Source organism: Callospermophilus lateralis, chromosome 1 (genome assembly GCF_048772815.1).
Source record: "Callospermophilus lateralis isolate mCalLat2 chromosome 1, mCalLat2.hap1, whole genome shotgun sequence".
In the NCBI taxonomy this organism is placed as follows: Eukaryota; Metazoa; Chordata; class Mammalia; order Rodentia; family Sciuridae; genus Callospermophilus; species Callospermophilus lateralis.
Genome location: NC_135305.1, coordinates 25,901,600 through 25,928,775, shown reverse-complemented (window position 1 = coordinate 25,928,775; position 27,176 = coordinate 25,901,600). Strand labels below are relative to the sequence as shown.

The 27,176-nt window shown below is 31.5% G+C and overlaps 2 protein-coding genes across 8 annotated transcripts in view; one reads left to right on the top strand and one right to left on the bottom strand.

The window, feature by feature from the left end:
• The window catches only part of Rundc3b (RUN domain containing 3B), a 139,442-nt gene that overhangs the window by 62,428 nt on the left and 49,838 nt on the right, over positions 1-27,176 (bottom strand). For 6 of the 7 annotated variants that reach the window (XM_076860698.2, XM_076860703.2, XM_076860740.2 and 3 more), the window contains 3 exons: positions 25,771-25,904; positions 15,349-15,434; positions 1,784-1,873 (listed from right to left, as the gene is read on the bottom strand). In XM_076860698.2, the coding sequence (XP_076716813.1) occupies positions 1,784-1,873; positions 15,349-15,434; positions 25,771-25,904 (310 nt within the window). The remainder of the gene's footprint in view (positions 1-1,783; positions 1,874-15,348; positions 15,435-25,770; positions 25,905-27,176) is intronic. The other variant, XM_076860723.2, reaches the window with a different exon arrangement.
• Positions 13,029-27,176, top strand: part of Abcb1 (ATP binding cassette subfamily B member 1) — a 179,584-nt gene continuing 165,436 nt past the window's right edge. The window contains exon 1 of the mRNA XM_076860686.1: positions 13,029-13,088. The gene's annotated coding sequence lies outside the window, so the exon portion shown is untranslated. The remainder of the gene's footprint in view (positions 13,089-27,176) is intronic.

Genomic DNA, 27,176 nt, shown 5'->3' with positions numbered 1-27,176 from the left:
ATTCTTTTGAAATCATAAACAAGAAAAAGATTAGGTGACTTACTGAAAGTTATACTGAGGAGTCTCATAGAGGCAATAAAGGAAATTCTGATCTTTCAGTTACCCAATTGAGTAATTTTTACTTTTATATGATGCACATATAAAAATATAACACAAAAGGTGTTTAGTTTTATTATTGCTATTATTAGAAGAAAAAAGTGCATCTTCGAGAAAGATAAATAGGAATGTGTAGATGTAAGTTGATCTGCAAAGGGAAAAAAATCATCTATAAACTCCCATCTTCAAAAGATTTAAGCTAGGCCAACAACGTGTCATATAAAAAGTTAACATTCTTAAAAGGCCCAAAAAGATAATCTTCTGCTCCACCATCATATTCATTCTAAGAAAGTGAACTAATTAACTGAATACTTGTTTATTACAAGTATAAATAGAGAAAAATTGGACTTCTTTTATGTCAAATATTTGGAAAAGAGTGATTTACTAGAAAAAGAAAATGGCAGAATTATTTTTTAATTCAAGACTTAAAAGACATTTCAGTCTCTAATTGACAAACACTTTAATGTGTCTAGTATAAGTTGAATACTTGAGAATTAGAATATAGTGCTTTTTAAAGTTTTCTACAATCTAGACTTTATCTAATTCAGACACTGTCTCCCCCATAATTAAGTGAAAAACCTCCAATGTATAACTACCTTCGAGTATGCTTAATGTCTGCAAAGCAAATCTTAACATCTGCTGGATGATTTGTTTGCAAATTTGCCTAGTATTCCTTTGAGAAATTCCAAGCATGATTTGTAACCTCATTATAAAAACAGTGGGAATGAATTTAGTGATATAGTATCTATGAAAGTGCTGAGAGTGCTTGAAAGAATATGCCATGTTAATCCTGAACATGTGTAAATGGGATGTACATGGCTTTGATCAAATATAAAAGTGTATGAAGGAACTGATGTGATTCTGCAATCTGTATATGGGGTAAAAATGGGAGTTCATATCCCACTTGAATCAAAGTGTGAAATATGATATATCAAGAACTATGTAATGTTTTGAACAACCTACAATAAAAATTAATTTTTAAAAAAAGTGTATGAAGGTAAAAACTAAGTCATTTCAGTCTTATTTTGTTAATACTCTTGAATTTTCAAATGATATGTATATTTCAATAAAAATATAATGCTTCCTTCATTTGTGTCTTTGAGTTTTCTTGAAGACAAACTTTGATTTAAAATATACATAAAATCTGGGCTTGATTTAAAAATTATAAAAAGATGCTTCCAAGCATCTAGAAAGCACAATGACCATTTTTAGTATTTGGTCTTAATCTGAAACAATTTTATTTTGTTGATAATAAAAGAAAAAATTAACAATATTATTTGATATTCTAAATATATAACACAAGAAATGTAAGATACCCAAGATATCCTGCCAGAATCTTTCTTCCTTTGAGACTACATTTAATGTATTTATTTTCATTTTAAAAGAGTAGCTGAAAAATACTAAGATTTGAGCTCTCCCCTCAGTGCCAGTAGGGGACTGCTTAGGGGGTATAGTCTATAAACTTTCATTTGTCCAAGTTAGAAGGCAAGTCTGTCAGCTCTTAAAATTTGAGAATGTCTCCTTTCTAAGAGCAAACTCATTTGGAAAACTAATGGATTTGAAAGGGAACAACATGAACCAAATATCAACTGTGTGTTTTACTTAGAAAATTGAAAGAAAAAATCGTAAGTAGAAACTCTCATGAGGTAATTTAAAAACTGAATTCAGTTAGTTAAATATTAAGTACCTGAAATCAATAGCATTGAGTCCAAGCAGCATGCCAGCAAGCATATTTGCTTCTTCACCCAAGACAATTGCTCCATCTTCATAAAATCTCCTAAAAAATGAAGTGAGTCAATATATAAATATTAAAAGTTGGTTAAAGTCTGACCTAGAGAAATCAGAGTCCAAAATAAAGAGCACAGTTTTTAAAATTCACATATATAAATACAAATAATTTATATTTATATATATGTATGTGTTTATATATGTGTGTGTATAGACACACACACACACACACACACTCACACACTCACACACACATGCATACTTCCATACTTGAAGCTACAGACAAAAAACAAAACCAAAACCAAAAATCACCTGTCACCATAATAAAAAGCATTCTCCCCAAGGGTTTAAACTGTTAAAAACAGTTCACAAAGTGAGGCTGGGGATGAAGTTTAGAGGCAGAGCACTTCCTAGCATATATAAGGCTGTGGGTTCTATCTTCTGCAACACACACACACACACACACACACACACACACACCCCTAAAATGACTCTTTCAGTGGGTCTAGAGTTCCCAGAACTTTTCCCTAATAGTGAAGCAATATTAATGTAAAGTGAAATATTGGTAAATCCAGGGTCATTTATACTGTATTGACACTAGTTCTGTTATTAAAACAAAACTAATTTTGTTTTTCTGTAATCCTAAGGGTTACTGACTAAATGAAGAACTTGGAAGGTGTACTCATTATGAATTTATGTTAACCTTAATACTGTGATACTAACAGAACAGATGGGCTACCAAGGTGGCTACATATAAAAAGAAACTACCCAACATTCCTTAATAAAAATATAAATATGTATCTGTCATTACTAATTCCTATAAAGCCTTCTGTTTTTATTAGCAGTTGTTTTTAAAATTATTTGAAAAATATTATAATAGAACCCAAGTTATTTTTCCACAAAAGAATGTAAGATCACCAAATTTTCTTCTTTTGAAGAAAAGCACTATGTAAAAATTAGTTTATGTTCAGTAACCCGGGATTGTTACACTGTTTTATGTATTTATATTGAATATAGACAGTGAATATACCAGCCTATTAACTAAAATAAAAACATTTTAGTAAATGAAATGTTTTGCTCTTTTCACTATTCATGGGTTCTTAAAGGTTGCAAAAAGATTCTAATATTCTCATAATCCCACCATTAATTCTGAATAGTTGTTCACAGTTTGCTAATTACTGTTATAAACATATCGTTTGATACCTGAAAAAATCCCACAAAGTAAATAATAAGCAATCATCATTAGCTTCCAATATACCACCAAGGGAAGTATAAGGTTAAAACAATTTGCACAAGCTCATATTAATGAACTGCTTAAGGACACAATCCAATTCTTCCAGACTATTACTTGTAAAGTCAAAATACTTAAAGAAAAATTAACCTATGTTATGGTTCATGTGGAATTTTACATGAATTAAAAGTATGAAGAGGAAAATAAGAGACAACTATTTACTCTCTGACACATGGAAGGCTGCAAACAAATATGACAGAGAACAGTCTTGGAATAAATGCTTTCTGTTTCCTTGGATATACTGGGAGTTGCTTTTACTGATTTACATACAAAAAATAAAACTTCTTGTGTAACAAAGATCAGTAAAATGAATGGAAAAGTCTCTAGACATTCAGTTGAAACGTTCTACAAAAAGATAAAAGATATTTAGACAAATACATGTATCTTAGATTTTTTTTTTTGTCCTCACCCCAATGGCTAATTTACCTGTTGGCAGAATATAGTACAGATCCCTGGAAGGACTATGTTTCCAAAAGTTCTAGGACACCCTTTCTATGGGATGTATTCTTTAGAAAAGAATTCCTCTTCTTCTTTTTTAAACTGGGAATTACCCACCAATCTTGCCTTTCTTATGTAAGAAAAGACCTATTTTTTTTTTAATTCCCCATCTTGAACCCACCATAGTTTAAAATTACATTCTAAGAGTCAGTAAAAACTATTCTTGTTTGTTTCCTAATGTCAACATTTCATTAAGAATCACTTAAGAATACTAAAAACAAAACAAACAAAAAACTGGTTTCATAGATTTTTTTTAAAGTCTAAAGCTCTGTTATATTTGTATATATATAATATTGTTTTAATGAGCCTTTTGGGAGGGATCTTTAGTTTTCCTCAGTAGTAAACTGTGTTAATTTTTAAGGTGATGATTTTTTAACAATAAATGAAATGCTTCATGTATGTGAAATTAATAGTTCTACTCAAATAAAAATTAACTCAAGCATAACACTCCACAGGCCTGACTTAATAGAATAGCAAAAGAGGAGAGAGGAGGTGAGGAAATACGGAAGAGGAAGGGACAATTAAAGAGGACTGTCTGCTATATCTGAACTTTCTCATTTACTAATATGGGCTAAGACAAAATAATTTTTCAGAAAATATACTTCCAATGTGAAATAACATACTTAAAAAGTAATTCCGTACTTAAAAGAATACAGAATTGAACTAATGTGAAAAGATAACATTTCTATCATTTCATTGAAGACTTAAGTCATTCATGTGTATTAAAAAGGCAGAAACTATTTGGAAACATTAATTTTTTTACTCTCTTAATAAAACTAACAATATTTTTTATTGAAAATCACTTTTAAAGACTTCAAAAGATTTTAAAATTTCAACCTTCTCACTTTATCTCATAGAAAGACTGGAATGCTAATAAGGTTTGTTTATATAACTAAAGTTATGTGATATATAAACCAAGAGTAAACTGAAATAACTAATCCAATAAGGTATAAACTAAAAAAATCCTTTCTTTTTGTTAAAAATATTTTTTGTTCTAAAGAAAATATTTTTATGAGAAGCTAACCAAAACAGTATACTGAATTCCAAGAACATATTATAAATATTGAAAGTACCCAAGTAAAAAAATATGTAAAACTTTCATTTAAATACTTATATATTGTTAGATGATATTAAATATAATTCTGTATTTTAAAAGCTATTATTTCTTAAATTATAAGTAACTATTTGGTAGTGCAATCTGGAAGAAATATCTTCCATTTTTAATAGTTATAAAATTTCCATTTATTTTTTCCATTGATTATAAAAGTATTATTAATAACTAGAAAAGTACTTAATTAAAGTCCTTATGAAATAATATGTTTTTTCTTATCATATAAATTAACTCTAATTGAAACATAGTCCTACAATGCTGACTCATGCAATAAGATTATTTTAAGGCCTCTTGGCCTTAGAAATTATATTAACAAATATCCTTTGGGATGGAATTCAAGGTGAACAGTCAATATAGATTATGTTAATATCACACAATATCATGCCTCACATTTTCCTTTTTGTGAGTCAGAAGTTATTCTATACTCTGAAAATACAATATTAAATATGAGAGAACTTATATATATGTCACAGAAACTTCATTATCAACCTTCTTGTTCTCTTCTCCAATTTAATCTATATATAAGGAAATGTAAGAAAATTTCACTTATGACTTGCAAAACAGATGTTATATTGCATTCAAACTGAATCGGAATGAAAAACTACCCAAAATCTGAATATACAAAGGTTTTGCTAAGACTATGAGATACATTAATTATTTTATCAACAAATATATAATAAATTCCTACTATGTGACAAAATCTATGCTAGGTGTCATAATTATAATGATGAACAAGCTAGACACAGTCTATGGAGCTTATAGTCTAGTAAATAGGCCACAAACAAAAGAAAGTGATAATTACACATGATGACAACTAGTATAAAGTAAATAAATTGTTTTTCAACGGAGGGATAAAACAAGATTCTCATTTGAAGAGACATTAAGAAAGGTATTCTTCAAATATTCAACTTGAAACCTTGGCTCATATAAGCCTGTTCACATAGGGTTTTGCAAGCCACATAACACTGATAATAATAGTGAATATTTATTGGTGGTTAAGGATAGCTATTACTGTTTTAAAGGAATTATCTCCTTTAACTTTGCCACTACGTAGTTTTTTTTTTTTTTCAGAAAGATTAAGCAACTTGTCCAAGATTCCACAGTTAGAAAAAAGTGAAATCAGGATTTAATTCCAGAAAACATGATTGCAGAGCCTTCTGGCTAAGGTAATGGGGAATCACTTCAGTGATTTAAGTGAGAATTGACAAAATTACTTTTACCTTTAAGACTGACTGGAAGCTGCATGCAATTGAAAGGAAGCAAACTGGAAGCTTAGTTGGGAAGCCAGCAGGTTCAAGTGTGGGCAAGAGATTTTAAAGGAGTCTGGATTACTTTAACAGGTAAAGGTAAATAGATTAAAAAAAGATTTTAGAGATAGATCAATAAGACTTTCTAATGGACTGATGATAGGAATTAATCAGTATGAATTTTAGACCCTGGCTTGTTCAACCATGTATGAAGGCAGTTAAATCATTTAATAAGAAGGGGTGAATAGTATTGCAGGAGAAAAAAAAATCAAGATAATCTTAGTTATCTACCTAGAGATTTTAAATGTGGTATCATGATATGGATAATGTTTAAAGCCAGGGGGATGGATGAAATTCCAGAGAGAATAGAGAAAAAAATTTAATTAAGAAAAGCTCACAATGCAAGACTGAGGCCAGAGAATACTGATATTTATCATTTGTAAAGAGAAAAGGACCGGAAATGAGATTGAGAGAGCAATTACAGCAGTGTGAGGAGAAGCCAAGGGATGTTATATAATTTGAAGGCAAAAGGTTTTTTTCAAGATAGAGGAAACAGTCAACTGATACTAAGAGTAGCTGGAAGATGCCATGCAATATATACAAAGAAATGTGCATTAAATAGTGTAGCTTATTGTTATTGATAGTCTTAAAAAAAGATCCTTGGTGGAATAGTGAGGGACAGAAGTCAGACAAGATGTACTCTAAAGAAATGCTGATGGTGTTTATAAGCACTTTTGAGAAGTTTAGTGATAGAGCAGAATAGGAAGGGAGCAATAGTGGAGGGAATGTGGGTTCAGTGGAGAATATTTTATTTTTAAGGTAGGAGATACCAGTGTATGTTCCACATGGGTGAGAATGATCCAACAATAGCAAAGAGATTGTGGATGAAAACAGGGAAAGGTGACAACTAAAGGAAGAGGTGAATAAAGAGAGGATCCAGAAGAAAGTGGTCTGCCATAGAAGAGACCTTCATCACAATGAACAGAAACAAAAACAAACTGGTTAAGGTGTATGGTGGACAGCAATAAGGGCACTTATTTATGATAGGCTTGGTTTTCTAAATGAAGTATAAAGCAAGGGAATTGGTTGAGAATGAGGGTATGGGGGAGTTATCTCAGGTTTGCTAAGAAAGGATGTAGTATATAATATGGTCATTTTGGGGGAGTGGTAAAGCAGGACTACTAGAGAAACCTAGTAGGATTTCTGAGCACTCTTTAATGCACATTGATGTCTTAAGATCATTGTGAATTTTTATCATATAAAACATCACAAAATTATTAAAATAATTTTAATAATTCAAAAATTAATCTAAGCATACAAATCACAAAATTATTTTACTGTATCACATTTTCTTTGATTTAATGTTTTATAATTAACCTCTTAGTATAAATTTTACCCATTTAGTGAATGATTACTTTGTACAAGGAACTGGTCAAGTACATTATCTAATTAAATGAATTATCAAATCTAATCATTAGAACCCCATGAAATGGGTATTAAAATTATTGTCATTTTACACAGACAAAACCTGAAGCTTGGAGAAGGCAAGTAATTTACTAGTTAACTCATGGAGATAGCAGAGAACTGAACTAGGATTCAAATCCAGGTCTATCTGAATTAAAGGCAGATAATCGTAAACCACTATATATACTCTTGTATCACAAAAAACTTGCCATTGTTCAGTCCTATGTATAAATGATAATAGACCTCTCAGGAAAAAATTTATGACTGGTTTAACTAATAACTTAAATGCTTGATAAATATGCATCTAAGAAAGCATGAATAGTTTTATGAATTAATCTCTTTTGAATAATAAATGCATCCCAAACTTGTTCATTTTCCTGAGCTGATTTTAAAACAATTTGACAAAAGCATAGAGGACCTTTATAATACCATGAAAATGTATCCATTTGTGGGACTAGTAAAAGGAATTGTTACAGTTTGGATATGAGGTATCTCCCCAAAGTTTTTGTTAATGCAGGAATATTCAGAAGTTAAATAATTAGATTATGAGAGCTGTAGCCTAATCCTAGTTTGAATGGACTGACTGGATGATAACCTAGGTAGGTAGGGCCTGGCTGGAGGAGGTGAATCACTGTTTGTTGCTTTGGAAGGGTATTCTTCCTATGGCCCTTTCCTCTCTCTCTCACTCTCTGTAGACTACCTGACCCTGCCATGAATTGAGTAGCTTTCCTCCATGAGGTCCTTCCCACGATATGCTACCTCACCTCGGGCCCAGAGTAATAGATTCCTTATCTATGAACTGAGACCTCTGAAACTAAACCCCAAATAAACTTCCCCTCCTCTTAAGTTGTTCTTGTTGGAATTCTGGTCACAGTGACACAAAAGTTAACTGAAGCAGGGATATTGTCAAACTTTTGACAGGAATAATGAAAATAATAGTATCATTTTGAAATATGTGTCAAGCATTGAAAAACACTCATATCATTTAACATTGTGAGTCTATTCCTGAGACCTACATCAAAGCAATGACTCTGTAGAGGAAAAAAAAACCTTCATGCAGATTATTTCATACTCACTGAAGCATTATTAATCATAGTGAGGAACCATATAATCAAACAAGCAACTAAAGAATAAAGTATATTAAGGGACATTAAATGTCATATTGTATAGCTATTAAATATTTATAGAAGTGTTATAGTAAAAATGAACATGTAATACAATGTGAAACAGAAATAAAAAGCAGAAATATATAACAGAAGAAACAGCACAATGAAGTCATTATTTTAAGAATATTTTCAACGAAAGGCTGAAAGGAAATATGTCACCTTTAATAATAGCTAATTTTAAGTACAGTCTAAGAATGATTATTTCTCTCCTTACGTTTTGGAAGGTCTGTGAATTTTCTCTATAAGGAGGATATTCTATATTTCATTTTAAATGAAATTAACAGAATTCAATATAAACAGAAATCTTCATGTTAAATACAAATTAGATGAGACATTAAGTGGGAATTCATTACTTCATACGCCCAAAACTCTTCTTGCAAAACCTGTTCTTATAAAACTCAACAAAACTGACAGGAAATGCCTGTCATTTTCCATTTGTCCTATTATCTGTCTATCACTGTGAATACTTAGTCCCCAAGTAAAAGGAATTAGACTTAAAAGCTCCAGCCTCTAGGTTTTCTTTCATCCATCCAAAATCAAATAAGCATTACAGATGATCTAGACAAATAATTTTGAGAATAATTCCATGTTCTCATTTCTACATGATATCTAAAAAAAGTTAACTCATAGACTCATAGAGTAGAATGGGTTGAGAAAAAGAGAGGATTGGTGAGATGTCAGTCAATGGAAGTAAGTTCAAGAAATCTTTTATACAACATGGTGGATATAGTTATTAAATATTCTTAAAAATTTCTAGGAGATGCTTTAGGCAAATTCACCACAAAAAAGTGTGTGAGCCTTTCCAAATGTGTGTGTATATATACATATACATATATACATATGTATATACATATATTTCAAAAAGCATATGCTGTATACAAAAAGTACATACAATATTATTTGCCCACTTAAATAAGCAAATACAATGTTAAACACTAAAACACAAGAATATATCATTTCATGAAGAATTCTTTCAAAATTAAAAAAATTAAAGTCTGTTTGTAGTCAGATTTTAAACCAGCCCTAATCCTCATTTGTACTTCCTCAAGAAAACTGTTATATAAAGACCACCACTAAGGGAAATTATAGAAAACATATACTGTATGTATACTATAGAAAACAAATACTGTTTTATTTGGTTACTGGTTTTACTTTAAAAGACAGCCTGAATAGAAACATCATTTATTGTAGGGGAATGATTTCCTTAGGAAACAAAGTGAAGACTGGTCCACAGGAAAGGACTGATGACAGAGTTAATGTTAAGCTAATAAATTTAATCAGATATTAAAAGGAAAAAAAGGTCTTGTAGTGTTGCAGTAATAAGTTAATGAAAATACCAGATTCTAAGCAGCGATTTGAAAAGGGCAGTTACAATACTTTTTATTGTTAGGTTACAGATCTGTATGGAAGAGCAAGAAGATTTTTCTTTATTATAGAAAAAACACCAATTCATTCTGAAGTTTTTGTTTCCTTGTTACCAGGTATATGTGAATTATTATTGCTCAGATGCAAATTTAAGAACAGTTTTGAAATAATTTTATTTAAAGAGCTTTCAGATATTTAAGAAGATTTTTACTAGACTTTTATTGACAAAACAAAAAGACTGTCACTGAGAATTAATCAGAATTTTAAAAACTGAATTATTCTAAAGACAAACTTACATTTGAGATTTTATTTTTCTCATGGAATAGTGCAACTCATTTTCTTCCTTTCATTACAAAAACCTGTATTTTTTCATATCCCATATATGATTCAATAAACTTCAAATTTTTGTACACATCTGTTAAAAAGCTCAGTACACATACCATATAACTGATCCAAAGTACAATTCAATGATTTTTGGCATATGCACAGAATTGTGCAGCTGTCACATCAATAAATTATAACATATTTTCATTACCCCAAAATGAAACCATGTCCACATTATTAATCACACTGTATTTCTCTCCAACCAATTCATCCAGCATTATAAGTAATGCTGCTATGAACATATGTATAAATATTTTTTGTAAGCATGTTTTCAATTCTCTTGGAGATATGTAGATATACATACAAGGACATATACATACACCTAGGAGTCATATTCCAGGTCCCATGGTAGCTCAAAATTTAACCTTCATAAGAACTGCCAGATCATTTTTCAAAGTGGCTACACCATTTTACTTTCCCACTGGCAATGTATGAGGGATCCAATTTTTCTATATTCTTATCAACATTTGTTATCACATGATACTGAATATAGAAATCTCAGTTGAAATAATATCATATTGTGGTTTGGGTTTGCATTTCCTTGATGGCTAATGATGTTGGGCTTCATTTTGGTATTTATTAGCCATCTGTATATCTTCACAGGAAAAATGTTGATTTATTCTTTGCCCATTTTTAAATAGGTTGTCTTTTTACTAATGACTTGAAAAAGTCCTATATATACATTCTAGATACAGGTTCCGTATCATATTTTAAAAATCTTCTTCCATTCTGTAGGTCACCTATTTATTTTCTTGATGGTTTTCTTTGAAGCATAAAGTGCTAAATTTTGATTGTGTCCAATTTATGTACTTATTTTCCTTTGTTCTCTATATTTTTGTATCATATTTAGGAAACTATTGCCTAATCCAAAGATTCGCATCTATGTGTTGTTTTTTTCTAGGAATTTTACATTTAATTGTTAACCTTTTGAATTTTTTGTATAGGCTATAAGGTAGCAGTTTAAAAGTAACCCTGAGTAATGTTTAGTTTTTCATGTTAATAGGGTTGCCTCGCTTTATTCATGGGAGATATGTTCTGAAGCTCCTGTATTACTTAAACTGCAGATAATATCAACCTTTATACAGATAGCCTCCAAGTCAGTGGTTTGACTTCTGATTTTTTGACTTAAGGATGTTGAGAAGCAATTTGTATTCAATAGAAACTATACTTAAATTTTTGAATGACGATCTTTTCCTAGGCTAGCTCTTTGCAGTGCTGGCCCGTGGCAGTGAGCTGGAGCTCCCAGTGAGCAGTACAACCACATAGTTAACATATATAAAACAGATTTTGTGTCAAATGATTCTGTAAGTGTTCTGACAATGTTAAGGTGTGCTAGGCTAAGCTATAAAGATATCTGGTAGAATAAATGTATCAAATGCACTTTTGGACTTAGAACATTTTAATTTATCACAAATTATTGGAACAAAATCCCATTGTAAGTTAAGAAGCAACTATATATATACTCTTATATCCGATATGAACATATCTACAGTAAAGTTTAATTAGTAAATTAGGCACAGTTAAGAGATTAAAAACAATAGTAGGACAAATATTAACAATAGACTTTTAACAAAATTTTTTTTTAAATTTGTGAATTGTTTACTTCCAGAATTTTCCACTCAATATTTTTAGACTGAGAGTAACTGAAACCATGGAAAGCAAATTGCTGGATGTAGGAGGATTTAATATAAAACTTTCAAGCATATTCATATTCTAAAATTCTTTCCTTGTTCTTAAAAGATGTTGGTAATGTTACTATTTTATCTACTTCACTACAACTTTAAAAAGTATTTATTAACTCATCTTTTTTGTTGTTTTTATTTTGCAGTACTAGAGACTGAACCTAGGGCCTTGAACATGCTAGACAAGTGTTTGACAAGTGAGTCACTCCCCAGCCTTCATATTTCCTTTTTGTGACAGCTCAGTAATTTACAAAGTTTTATTTTATACTTTATTCATTCCCCTTTTTACACTAAAACATTTTGAAAATGAAAATTTTTTCAGAATACAACTTTTGTCATAAATTAAATGTTATAGTATGACTACAAAGTAATACAGAGGTTTCCATAAAGCTAATTCTATCTTTGTATTTTCCATCCATATCTGCTACTTCAAATTTGTCCATATTTCTTCCTTCAACAACTTTTCTAGTCATTTTTTAATCTGTGGGTGAAAAGAAATTAAATTTAACAAATTTTAGTTCAGTTTTTGTAGGTCTTCCTAGTAACCTAACAAAGGGATTCTCCACTTTTTCTTTTTTAGCTTATATTCTAATTTTCACTCTTCCATCATCCCAACTCTGGCTCCCTATTTCCCAATAACACCTCATCCCTAAACCATAACACTCTTCAAGGTTTGGGTGGGTTTTTTTTCCAACTGCTCTCTAATACATCCTCCATCTTAGCAAAGAAAACATGAATTTCTCTAATACTTTAGAGCTACAGTCATGTAGCTAAAGAAAACTTGTATTTCTGCTCCCCACCCTTCCTCCACCCATATTTATTCTTGGATTTTCACTGATCAGTGCCTTCAAAGTTGACTGCCTTAGGTTCTGTAGCTCCTCCTCCAGTACTGGGTAAACACTTGTTCCACTATTATAAAGGATATCATTGCTCTTTGTGAAGTCAGACAGAACAGAAGAAATCCACTTAACCCAGATAATCTCAAGATTCCTAAAGGATTAGAGATAATTTCTCACCCTTCTAGAAGCATTTACCTCAAGAAGCATCAGATAAAAGGTAAGGTATAACTACTTTTTATAATACTTTGTTAGTATTTTATAAACCTAGCCTTCCAAACACATTTGTCTGCCAAAGGTATGCATTCAAATTTATTTATAATTAAAAAGTTTCTTTGGTTTTATTTTAGTAAAAATTATAGCACAAATAGTAGAAAAAAGAAACAAGAAGCTCTCATTTTCACATTTTTTTAGTTACTGAGATTCTAAAATAAATCCCTACTTTCTTTCTTAGAAATTACAAAGCCATTATATTCACATCTAAACACTATTATTTTGACAAATGTACATGCACACACATACATAGATCTATATACTAAGCTACATTTGTTTGCATAGAGTGTTTATGTATTATTACAAGAATATTATTACTTCATAGACTTTTTTAGAGCTGAATCATTTCCTTTTTATGAAAAAGCATGGCTAACACTTAAGAACAGGCAAAAAACATTTCCCTTTAAATATTTAAACGGCTTGTTCTAAAAATAATCTATTCAAGAATTATTTTTACCCCACCCAATCATTTAAACTAAGAAACAACACTAACAACCTAGACTATTGCTGTTTCAATTTCTATTTAGAAAAGACACAATATTATAATTACATGAGATGATTATTGTGAAAACGTGGTTTATTTTCACAAATTTTCAGATTTTTAGGTATCGTCTACTAGATTCTGATATGCTTCTTAATTCTTATTTCCAAAGCTTCAGTATTCTCAATACTTATTTTTCATAATTAAATTTATTTTCTAGTGATAAAATGTTTCATTTTATAAGGTTTGTTTCAAAGGTTTAAGAGTTTATCATCATCTCACTGTCCATCTTCAGAAATATACCAAGAGTATCATGTTACTAAACAAGAACTCAATAAATATATATCAGATTTACCTTATGCTAACAGGTTTTTTTTAGCAAAAAGTTTTTCTATCCTGGCCAAATTTATAGTATTTATAATTGTTTTCCTTGTATCTCCAAATTGAAAGGTTATTATTTTATTGCCTACAAAGATAGAGGCATATAAGATACTATAATTTGTAGCAGTTAGTTTTTTTAAAAAACTATGTCATAAAATGTCCAGATTTTCTCAAAATCCAGAATGCCAGACACTAAATTGAGTCATGAAAGTTAAGATTTTAGATATACGAGTTCTTTGTGCCTGATTTTCTTAACTAAACTGGTTCTAGTTGTAATTATTTGCAATCTTTTTTTGTGTGTATAGTGTTGGGGATTGAACCCAGAGCCTTGTGCATGTGAGGAAAGCACTCTACCAACTTAGCTATAACTCCAGCCCTCGAGTTGTAACTATTAACTTCTTTTTCAGAAATGTGACTAGTAAGGTAGAAATAAGTATGGTACTTTAGAAGAATCAAAGACAGTGTTGCCCAGTGGAACTTTTGTGACAAAGACAGTGTTCTATATCTGTATCCATTAGTCATATGTGGTTACTGAGCACAGAAATTGTGATAAAGCAACCTCAGAACTACATTTGAAATTTAATGCAACCCTAACAAATTTTAACTTATATAGTAGTCTTTTGTGGTTGTAGCATTAGACAGTGCATGTATAAGGCACTGAAATTTTTAAATATTTTTAGTTACAAATATTTTGATATGGAGAAAAGTGGCTTTTTCAACATCAAAAAATGTTAAAGGACAATAAATCTTGTCCTAACATGAACCGTTTTTTCCTAACATCATGAAAAAATAATGAAGTCCTGTTTTTCACATGGCAGGGTATGTCATTCCTTTAGTCTATGTAATTCAAGAAAAATGGCATAGGTATAGACTATTATTAGAGGACAACCAAGCAATCATTAAGTACATACATGAAATAAAAAGTAAATGATTCATTTATATTCTTTACAAGCACAGAAATAAGTAAATGCTGAGGTGGGAAAGAAGAAAAGATGCTATAGGAATCCTTTTAGGAATTTCATCCTTCAAATTGGTCTGGGAAAAGCCTATGGGGAGAATGAAGCTCTTATCTTTCAAGTGTTGAAAGAATGAGAGTAAAAAATGAGTCAGAGAAGATATTCCAGCCACAAAGTCTATCTTTTACATAAACCAAGGTAGATGTGTATTTAGCTGACAAATTACCTATTCTTCAGAAAACAGTGAATTTATCTGAGCAGTAAGAAAAGAAGGAAATAAAATAGCTTACGACTTTAGAAACTAAATAATTCTTGATTTATTCCAATTTCTAAAGTTTTAGGCTATTTTTTTTTCAAAAAAAATTAGGAAATTAAAAGGGCTTTTAAACCTGGTTGTTTTGAAGTCTCTCAGAGCCGTAGAGATGTATTCAGATAAGTGTTTTTCCATGAGTGCTACTCTGATCCAGGCTCTGCCCTGAAAGGAAGAAGAAAGAATCAAATATGAAAAAATATATATTTTGCCTACTATTTCACAAAAAATATAATCTTCTTAACATGTAAAGAATAGCTCATTCAAAATACACATGAATAAAGACTAAGAAAAATATTTAGATAAAAATAGGTAAATGCTGACTATAAAGAATACATATTTTGTTTGTCAGAACACGTAGGGTATAGCATATCAAACTTTCTATTCTCTGATGGAATAAAATATTCATACTGAGTTACTTGCATTACAGGCTTATTCTTAATCATATAAAGAAATCATAAGATATAATCCTCTATTTCAATACCTAAGTCAACATGCTAATTAAAATGAGGCCCCTTAAGAAACAGGAAGAACAGAGTTCTCTTTCAGTAATAATTACTCTAATACCATTATCCAGAATTTCCCATTCTAGTCTTCCAGAGGGACAAAAGTTTTACATAAGTGATAATGAGCCCCAAACTGCATGATTAATCACAGGACCAAATCATCTAGAGTCCCATGAGAATTCTAAAAACTAGAAACAACAACAAAACACCCAGGGCTGAGGGTATATATCAGTGGTAGAATGCTTGCCTAGTATGCCTAGAGCCCTGGGTTTAATCTTCAGTACTGTGATACAAAATGAAAACCCCAGAAGTTAGCATATTCTAGCACAGAATCACAGAAATATTACCATTCTTGATGGTAATTTAATTTTACTGAAAGTGTTAATACCCTTCAATAGTTGAGATTAGTCATATTTTTTTATTCTCAGAAGTGTCTCTTATAGACTCTTTAGAATATAAGACATACAATTGAGAAAATTTTAAAATTCAATTAATTTTAATTTCACTCAACCCTTTCAAAAATCTGAAGAAAAAATAAGACTGAATATAGAGAATATCAAAACACTGCAATGACAGTTGGGAACAGAGGCAACACTAATCAATATGTATGATGGTCAACTACCAGTAAAGGAGGAAAAGCATGAACATATCTATGAATCTGGTGAATCAACCAAACTTGTGGACAGGAAAGGTCAAAAAACAGCCAGTCTAGGCAGTGATGAAACTAGGCTAGAAGCAGCAATAGTGCTGGGAAGAAAATGAATAATTTGTGTGTAGTTAGCATGCCAATCAACTTGCCTACCAAACTCAACACCCTCTTTCAGCTTAACCTGTGCTCAGTCTATTGTTCTCTTTGAATAAGGATAGGAGAATTTACAGTAAGCTATGGTTGAATGGAACAAAGAAAGGAAGAGGCAAACCACTGGCTGGCCAGCAGCCTCAAGATTTTCTTTTGAAATTTTCTTTAAAGACATAGAAACCAGCAACAGTGTCTTGACTCAAAAGGCTGCAATGTCACCTATATAGAATCAGGGAAAGTTGTTATCCAAGAATCAAGCATGGGAGACTTCTATTACCAACAAGAACTATGGGAAAAGTCCTGCTTCCTGATGTATTCATCATGATCCACACAGAACTGGGCTGTACTTAGTTTCCTGTCCTTGGTGTATGTGTGGAATTCTCTGTTAATAAACTGTGCTAATTTTAATGGCCTCTTTTCTTTCCACAAAAGAACTTTTACTATAATGGAAGATAAACCGATTTTAAAAGGTTGTTAGGTCCAACAAGTAGAAAAGCTGATGCTATTAACAAGCTTATAAGCTATAATTAGCAAGTTAAACTTTATCAGTTGATAGTGATGAAGCACTAAAGTTTAAATAAATACAGTAAAAGGAGTCAACACTTCTTAAGAATGCAACTAATATGTACTAGGCCCTGTTTTAAGAGTTTCATATACATTTAGATAGTTAACCCTCCCCAAAACTGTGTGAGCTAGGTTACTATTCTTGCTCTACTTTACTATATGAGAAAATAAGAAATTAGAAGAGAGGAAACTCATTTTCTCAGCATTAAACTGACCAACATAATTACATTAACACCCATATACTCTACCTTGCTATTTCAGGGGATGAACTGTCATCACTTAAGATAGCGAAAAAACAAGTCACAGAATGGACAAAGATATTTGCTTTTATACATCTGACATAAGACTCTCATCCATAAAATACAAAAAGTTCTTTCTAATCCACAAGAAAAAGATAATCCAATTTAAAAGTGGGCCTGTATGGCAAAGATTTTTTTAATTATAGATTAATTTCATTGTGTAGATATCAGAATATCCAGATGTGTTCTTCCTTTTTGTATTGGTTTTAGTGATATTGTTCAAATAATTTGTTCAACTAATTTTCAAATCTATCAGTATAAAGTTACTCATAATATCCTTTTAGCATTTTTAATGTCAGTAGGGTATATGGGCTAGCCTCTTCTTCATTGCTGCTATTGATAATTCATCATCTCTCCTTCTTTCTTCTTGAATAGCCTTGCTAGAAGATTATCAAGTATATTAATCTTTTTACAAACAACTACTTTTAGTTTTGTTAATTTTCTTCTGTACATCTGTTTAAATTTTATTAAGTTTGTGTTCTTCATTTAAGACTTTTTTCTTTTTATGTTTTTATATATATATATATATGTATATATAATTTGTTTTAATTAGTTATACATGACAATAAAATACATTTATGCACTTTGGTGTGTGTGTGGAATATAATGGGATATAATTTAGATGGGATATAATTTCTCATTTTTCTGAGTGTACATGTTGCAGAATCATATTGGTCATGCAGTCACATATATTCATACAGTAATAATGTCTGCTTAATTCTACTATCTTTCCTATCCCCATATCCCCACCTCTTCCCTCCCATCACTTCCTTCTACCTAATCTAAGGTAACGCTATTCTTTCCTAGTGACTCCCTGCCTTATTGTGAATTTGCATCCGCATATTAGAGAAAACATTCAGCCTTTGGTTTTGTTGGATTGGCTTATTTGGCTTAGCATGATATTCTCCAACTTCAACAATTTCCTAGCAAATTCCATAATTTACTCTTCTTTAAAGCTGAGTAATATTCCATTGAGTATATATATATATATACCACATTTTCTTTATCCATTCATCTATTGAGGGACACCTAGATTGGTTTCATAGTCTAGCTATTGTGAATTGAGCTGCTATAAATATTGATGTGGCTGCATCATTATAGTATGTTGATTTTAAGTCCTTTGGATATAAACCAAGGAGTAAGATAATTAGGTCAAATGGTGGTTCCATTCCCAATTTTCTGAGGAATCTCCATACTGCTTTCCATAGTGGTTGCACCACTTTGCAGTCCCACTAGCAATGTATGAGTGTATCTTTTCCCCCCATATCCTCATCAATTTATTGTTGCCTGTATTTTTGATGATTTCTATTCTGACAGGAGCGAGATAAAATCTTAAGAGCAGTTTTGATTTGCATTTCTCTAATAGCTAGAGATGTTGAACACGTTTTTTTATACATTTGTTGATCGACTGTATTTCTTCTTCTGTGAAGTGTCTGTTCAGTTCCTTAGCCCATTTATTGATTGGGTTATTTGTTTTTTTTGTTGTTGTTAAGTTTTTTGAGTTCTTTACATATCCTAGAGATTAATGCTTTATTGGAGCTGGATGTGGTAAAGATTTTCTCCCAATCTGTAGGCTCTCTCCTCATTTTATTAATTGTTTCCTTTGTTGAGAAAAAGCTTTTTAATTTGAATCTATCCCATTTATTAATTCTTGATTTTACTTCTTGCACTTTAGGAGTCTTGTTAAGGAAGTCAGATCCTAGTCCAACATAGTGAAGATTTGAGCCTATTTTTTCTTCTATTAGGCACAGGGTCTCTGTTTTAGTGCCTAGGTCTTTGATCCACTTTGAGTTGATTTTTGTGCAGGGTGAGAGATAGAGGTTTAATTTCATTTTGGTACATATGAATTTCCAGTAAACCTTTTTTATTCTAAGCACAGTTTTATATATCATTTTCATTATCATTACTTTCTAACAATATTTCAGTTTTGATTATGAGTTCTCCTTTTATCCCTGAGCATTTAAAAGTCCTCAGTTTCACTCATAAAAGTGTTTCTACTTCCTTGTTGTTTTGTTGTTACTGATCCCAGCTTAATTCCATTAAATAACATACTCTATGACCCTAATCTCTGAAATTCATTGAAATGAATTATGGCTCAGAAAATGATTAATCTTTGTACATATCCTGTGTATGTCTGATAAGAGTATGTATTTTGCAGTTAGCTTTCTAAAGAAATATATATTCTATTGTCCTAGAATTCAGATTTATTTCTGTATTTTGAACTTTAATCAAAATTACTTAAAAGCCTATAATCTTTATCCTTCACAGGTCTGTTTTGATTATCTTTTTTATTCTTCTTGATTCCAGCCATTGATCTTTGTTGATACATTTGATGAATTCTGACTGAATAATGGACATTGATTACAAAATTTTTTAGCATTCAGATACCACCTTTCTCCAGAGCAATTTTTTTTTTCTTGGCAGGAGTACAGAATACTAGAAAATCACCCTGTACCACTTAGACACCACCTTTAGGCCTTTTTTGGAATAATCTTCCAAATTTACCTTAATCCCAAAGTAAAGTCCTGCTGGGGCTTTAAATGAAAGCCTGGAGTTTTTACGGCACTCTTCCATCTTGTTTGCCTTTGAACTTTTGATATCTATATCTCCAGTACAAGACTGTGAAATCTTCAATTAGTTTTTTGATCTCTTACCCGCTGCTTTCATACTGGTTTATGGACCTTGTTCTTTCTTTCTCTCTCTCTCTCTCTCTCTCTCTCTCTCTCTCTCGTCCTACAGATAACTAAGAGTTGAGTGCAACCACCTCAGAAAATCACACTCACAACTTCAGACACATTTATCTGCAATTCTTTCCCCTAAATCCTGGTTTCACTGGAAGTTCCATGCTCCAACTTCTATTTTTCTAGCTCAGTAAAATGAAAAGAACCACTTTCACCTCCACCACTCTCCCCTCTATAACTATGATGTGAACAAAGATCCTCAGGCTCAAGCCAACATGAATATGAGATTCACCCAATATAATCCTTCTCTCCAGGTTGTGGTCACTCAAGTTCTCATGCCATGGTTTTCCTTTTATGCCTTAAATATGTTGCTTTGCATATTTTCTTCAATCTTTATAGTTGTTCTTGGTATGAGAGACCCCTGATATAAGCTATTTTGTTGTCACTGGATCCAGAAACTAATTCTTTTTCTTACTTCCATGATCATTTCTTCTTTTAGATTCCAATTAACGCCCTTGTATTAGATTTGCACTCCTTCTTTCTCTGTATGTTCCATAAAGCACTGAGTTGACCTAAACATGTAAATCAAATTACAGTACTCTATTGTTTAAAACAAGGGGGGAAAAGGTAGAAAAGAAACCTTCAAACAGCTCCCCACTGCACTCAGAATGACATCCAAACTCTTAATTTTAACCATATCTTCTATTCTATACCTTGCTTACTATAATCAATATTTGCACAGGACATTTCTTTCCTTAGTTTATGTCTTAGGTCAAAGGTTACTTTCACACAGAAGTCTTCTATAACCACAATATCTGTGTGTATCCTCTACTACCACTCCTGTTACTTTGTAAGTTCTTAACTTGTTTGAATTTTTCAAGGCCCTGGAGATACTAATATTCTCTCTCTCTCTCTCTCTCTCTCTCTCTCTCTCTCTCTCTCTCTCTCTCACACACACACACACACACACACACACACACATTTCTTCATTACATTATTAAAATGTAATATACATAACATTTGCTCTTTGTCATCTTTTTCACCTATTTTTATAAGTTTTTGGCATATAGTAGGTATTCTATATATACTTGTTGAAGGAGATAAGTAACTTGCTTATAGTTGTTCAGTATTTAAGCTATTGCTAACAAGTAGAGAGAAATAATGACATAATGATAACAGTGTGTTAGAATGATTCATCTGAAGCTAGAATTTTAAATGGATACTACATAAAACAAATAAGTAGAATCCGAATATCTCTAGTTTCTGTGTGAGAAACTATTTTATATTTATTTTATTTATTGGGGGGTACTGGGAATTGATCTCAGGGGCACTCAACCACTGAGCCACATCTCCAGCCCTATTGTATTTTATTTAGAGACAGGGTCTCACTGAGTTGCTTAGTGCCTTGCTTTTGCTGAAGCTGGCTTGCAATCCTCCTGCCTTGGCCTCCAGAGCAGATGGGATTATAGGCATGTGCCACCATGCCCAGCTATTTTTATTTTTAAAGCTTCTCAAGGTTTTTTGACACTCTTTCAAAGTTGGGACCAACACAATAAAGACTTGGGAATAGGAAATTTCAAGTGGAGGTTAAGAGAGAAGAAAAAGATTTGGGCTTTGAATAATGGGAAATAATAATTAAAATTTTTCCTTCTCAATACTATCTTATTATAAAGTTATAATTATTTGATATTCTGGTCCATATGAAGGACAGAGTAAGCAAGGAGACCAAAAAAAAAAAAAAAGGATTGGGGATATATGTCATAAGATTGTATTACTATCTTCAAATTCTTACCTATTGGAGGCACTCAATAAAATTTGATAGGTGGAAGTATGTAGTATGCATTGTATGTATATGGTTAGATGATGTGACTAGTATATTCAGAAAATGGTTTAGGTATGTTCAATTCCACAATAATAGAATATAGCAAAAGCAACCACAAACTAGGAAAGCCAAACCTTGCTAAAAACTGCTCTTAGGAAATAAAGAATACCATGCTGTTTTTGTTACTATTGTATAAAGGCATGAATTGATGTGAACATACTCTATATACAAAGATATGAAAAACTGTACTCTATATGTGTAATAAGAAATGTAATGCATTCCACTGTCATGTATTTTAAAGAATAAAATCAACACAACTAAAAATAATAATAAAATAAAAGCAATGAAAGGTTCTCAAAAATGGGAAAAAAAAGAAATAAAGAAAAAGTGTGGGGGGGGAACCCTACACAACATATGCCAGAAGGTTATAAGAACTCAAGAAAAAAAAAGGGCTCATATTTTGAAATCAAGAAAATAATAAAAGAAAAAAAAGATTTCTTTAACTTGAAACCAAGGGAAGTAAGTGCAAAGACAGTAAAAGTAGTACTAAAGATAAAATTAGTGGTGGTTTTCATCACAGAACATCTAATATGCTTATAAATAATTTCCCAAGAACAGATTCAGATGAGTTCAGAAAAGCATGAAATAAGTTGGTGACTGTTGAGATGAAGTCAATTTTCTAGGAGTGCTAATTCCAGTCTGAAATACAAGTAAGTTTAGGATAGTAATTCCATGTCTCAGAAGCCCTGCATGTTACAAAAAGAGGCATGCTGCATACCTAAGAGGGAGACTATGGACGTGATCTTCAGCTCAAATATTCCATTCTACTCTTATGCTATGTTTAGATTTGGGAAATAGACTCAACTTGTCACAAACCAACCAAAAAAAGGGAATGGTCTTTTAACCTAAAGAGATTAATTTCAGGTTTCTCACGGTGACCAGTTTTTCCAATATGAGTTTAAGTGGCACAGAGGTACCAGGACACAGACAATCCTGATTCAATTAATTCAGCTAAATTTAAAGAATGTGACTATGAGTATAGTTCAGTGGTAGAGCATTGTCTATTATGTATGAGGTTTGGGGTTCAATCCCCAGCACTGGCTTCAGTGGGGCAGGAGGTAAAACACTTAAAGAATGTTTCTATATCAAATTGGTCATTGCTCCATAGTGCATCTTGAACTGTCATCTGTACAACACTAAAAATGTAATCAGAGTAAATCCAGACCCTTATATAGTATTTTAAAAATAAAGCTGTTTTGGTCCCAAGCACTTTGAGCTATAAATTAATATCAGGTATGTTTGGTGCTTCCACTCTAGTATATTTTTTCTCATGTGTTAAGGCAGGATGGCAGTGCTACATATCTACATATGCTAAGAAGTTCTTTAAGACTGAAGCGCTACAGCTTTACAAACCTGCCATCTGAAGCATTTATTTAATTCGTCAATCCTAATACTTGACAGTGTGACTACTGATTAAGTACTTTGCTTTCCTCACTGCAATGAATAAAGACAGATCTAATTTTTGCCCACAGACTTCTCCCAGTATATCAAGCAAATAATAGAATCTCTCTCTCCACTAACTGGAATCTGTTTGAGGCATGAGAAAAACAAAGATATAAATACAGGATTTGGAACATAATTTTTCTGTGGTGTTTTGATACTCAACACTAGTTCTTTACAGAATAAACATTACCTCTCTGCAGGACAACATCCTGTTTTGCTAGGACTATTCCCAAGAGTCTCATTAAGAGAGGTGGGCAGCCAGGGTTTGGTTCCTTTGGTCCACCCAAATCCAAATGCTACATTTCTAATGTTTGTTAACTTCTCAATTATCTTTTGTATTTTGAAGAAATGCTAGTTCTAAAAATATACCCTTTCTTCTATTGAAGAGACTTAGAATGTACTTGTCATATACATGTCTCTGACTTTAAATTTGAAAATGAGAAAGTTTATGTATCATAAAACTTTATTTTTATAGATCTGATTCATCCAAATTATAATTAGTCTTCTAATCTTAACCAAAAGAAACTAAAATATTATTCTTAAATCATAAGAAAACATGAAAGTAGAAGTGACAAACTCAACCAAGATGCAGTTACAATTTTATAATTCTAAAGAAATAAACTGAATTATGTCAACTGTCAAAGTATACATAACTAATTTAAACTCAATAAAAATATAAATGAATAAACAAATAAAAAATATAAATAAAATTCCTAATTAAAGCTGATATAGATCAGTAGCTGTCTTTTTACAATTTTAAAAATTACTGAGGACCCTAAAAAAGCCTTTACACAGGTTATATCACAATTTACTATAAGTTAAAACTAAAAATTTTCAGAACATTGGGTAATTTTAAAAACATATTAGCATAAATTAACATTTTATGAAAAAATTACTGTTTTTCCATAAACAAAAATATTAGTGAGACAAGTGGCTTGATTTTACATTTTTTCAAATTTCTTTAATGTCTTAATAAAAGAGAACTAGACATCTGCTTCTGCACTCCATCAGCTAAAATGTGTTGTTTTGGTTGAAGTATAGGCAGAAAATCTTTCCTTGCACATAGTTGGAAAAGGGAGTATTTTAATAGTCTTTTTAGATAAGTGTAGATATTCTCCCTGGAATCTACAACAAATCTCAGTAAGTAATAATTTCTTAAAAGGCAGCTATAACGTGGACTATGTAGCCAAATCATTAAATTTTTAGCATTATATCACATTAAATTCCTTAGTCTATTTGGCACTTTGAATTAATCTTCTTTCCACAAATGATCTTGTAATTTCAGGAATTGTTCATAATAAAAATATGAGTTTACAGATCTGCCAAAATGTTAAAAAATGTAATTAAATAGTTAAAATTGCATTTGCTAATATCAGCAACCATGTTATTAGAAAAGTATTTATCAACCTTTATCAAGTCATCAAGACTAAGATGATGAATTTAAGTTTTCCAAAAGTGGAGTTCTTACTTCAAAGCTTTAGCTTTACCACTAGCAATGAATATAGTCAGCTGCTTTCTGAAGTGATTGCTCCAGGAAGAAAGCTTATGCTTTACATTTTTTTCCAAGAAAATGTCTGCCAAATGATGAAATCTAAAAAAAATATAGTTTTAAAGTTTCTTTCTAGTAAAAATAAGTCTTAAATGAAGACTATTCAAACAATTCAAACACTGCAGAACTAACTACCTTTCTCCAGGTAACCATAATATATCAATATGCTACAGAAATGTTTATGCCTATTTCCCCTTTTGTCACTCAGGAAATTAAAAAGACATATACTCAAAAGTTGAGATTTAATAAAATTAAGGTTTACTGCATCATCATAGACATTCTTACAGGAAACTGGCTTTTTTCATGATAAGTGTATGGTAAGGAAGAACTCAATGACTACTAATTCACTTTGCTGCTACCACCTCAATTTGTACCAAGGCATGAGGATTTTCACTTACCATTAGCAGTGCAAATATTAACACAGTAAAAAGCCAAATAACATGAGATCATAGAACCTTACAGAAAGGGTCTTGGAGACCCCCAGATTTCTGCAGGACACTGTTTGAGAGCCACTGGCTTAGATAATTCAAGATGTTAAAACAGGAAATATTTTATCACACTTCTTAAAAGGAAATTTGTAGTGAGTAGTTTCATATCTTCCTGCTATTCAAGATGCACAGTGAAGACTCACGAACATTCTAGAATAACTACTTTCAATGAAAAAAATAAAAAAAGAGGGTTCTGAAATTTTTTACAGCAAAAAACTCAAATATTTTATATATATGTTAAAAAGCTCTTACAACTAGATTATACATATTACATATTATCAATGTCTTACCTTAGCTCTAGAGGAACTGACATTTTCCATATTTTCAATGCTGCAGATACAATTCTGAGAAACTTTCCGGCAAGCCACTCTGATATAGTCCCAGAAGCTACGAGGACTCTCATAACCAAACCAGGTTACTTGACCTTCAGGAGATAAATTGTAATACAAAATAAAAGAAAACTGGAATAGAAAATTAAAAATACAAGAACAATAAAATTCTGAAAAATAAAGAATACTATAGTGTGCTAATGCAAAAAGGATATGGATTTAGGTGTTGAAAATTCTGAAATCTAATCCCATTCTACCTTTAGTTGTGTTACTTTGGAAAACTGACTTAATGAGTCTGGATCACAGTTTTTCTTACCAATAAAATCAAGGCAAATGAAATTAAAAGGAATTAGATGCTAAAAATATCTTGTAGCTCAATATTTTATTATCTAAGACAGTCTTACAAAATGCACAAAAGACCTTCCTTATGTTTCCTGTATATGAGTTAAACATCTCCAGGTGAATTTTCAACCTTACTTTGAAAAACAGAAAAAATACTGTCAATTCTTTTCTCCCTCTTTACAGGTTATTTCAAAAGGTGAAACAATATATGCTCTATCCAATAAGCAAATAAAATCAATTAGCATCCCATATTCACTGATAATTCACAATCTTCTACTAAACATATTATAAAGCTCCCCTATGTTACCCATTTGCTCTCATCTAGTCACTAATCCATGACAACTCCAGGTATTTCCCATGATCATCTCTCAAATTTGGGTAATTATGTATCTACTTATGACCAAATGCTCCACTAGATGTATGTTGTATTAATATTTCTATGTAGGGCTCTGAGTAGTCAGTTCATGAAAGCCATTTTTGTACTTATATTTTTAAGTGGGATATAAGAGACATCTTTCTTCATTTGTCTGCAGTGATAAGTCATCTTACCCAGGGAAGTTGCTTAAATCTTAATATAGAAAGACTTGCTTTTATATTTTAAATATGTGCCTCTTTATTTTGAATTATTTATTCATCTCAAACCTTCCCTTTCCTAGTAATAACTTCTTTCCAGAGACATCAAAAAGTGTTCCTGTCAGCAAGCACCATTTTAGAAGCAATGTCTAAGATGCTATTTGAATGGTTCTCAAGGGCAGCACATCTGAATAACTGGACTGCCTTTAGAAATACTCATCCCTGGTTTTCCTGCAAACTGAATAATCAAAACCATTAGGGGAGGGCCCAGGCATGGGTATTTTTAAAAATGTTTCCCTGGCATTTCTAATGATGTACTGATGGTTAATCAAACAACAGAAATCCAAACAGTCATGATTCAGCACTCAGGACATCTTAAAAGCCCCTCTCTTCCAGTAAGCTGTGTGAGATCTCTACAGTTAGTCCCACTGGTTGGCACAGCACCCTGTGCT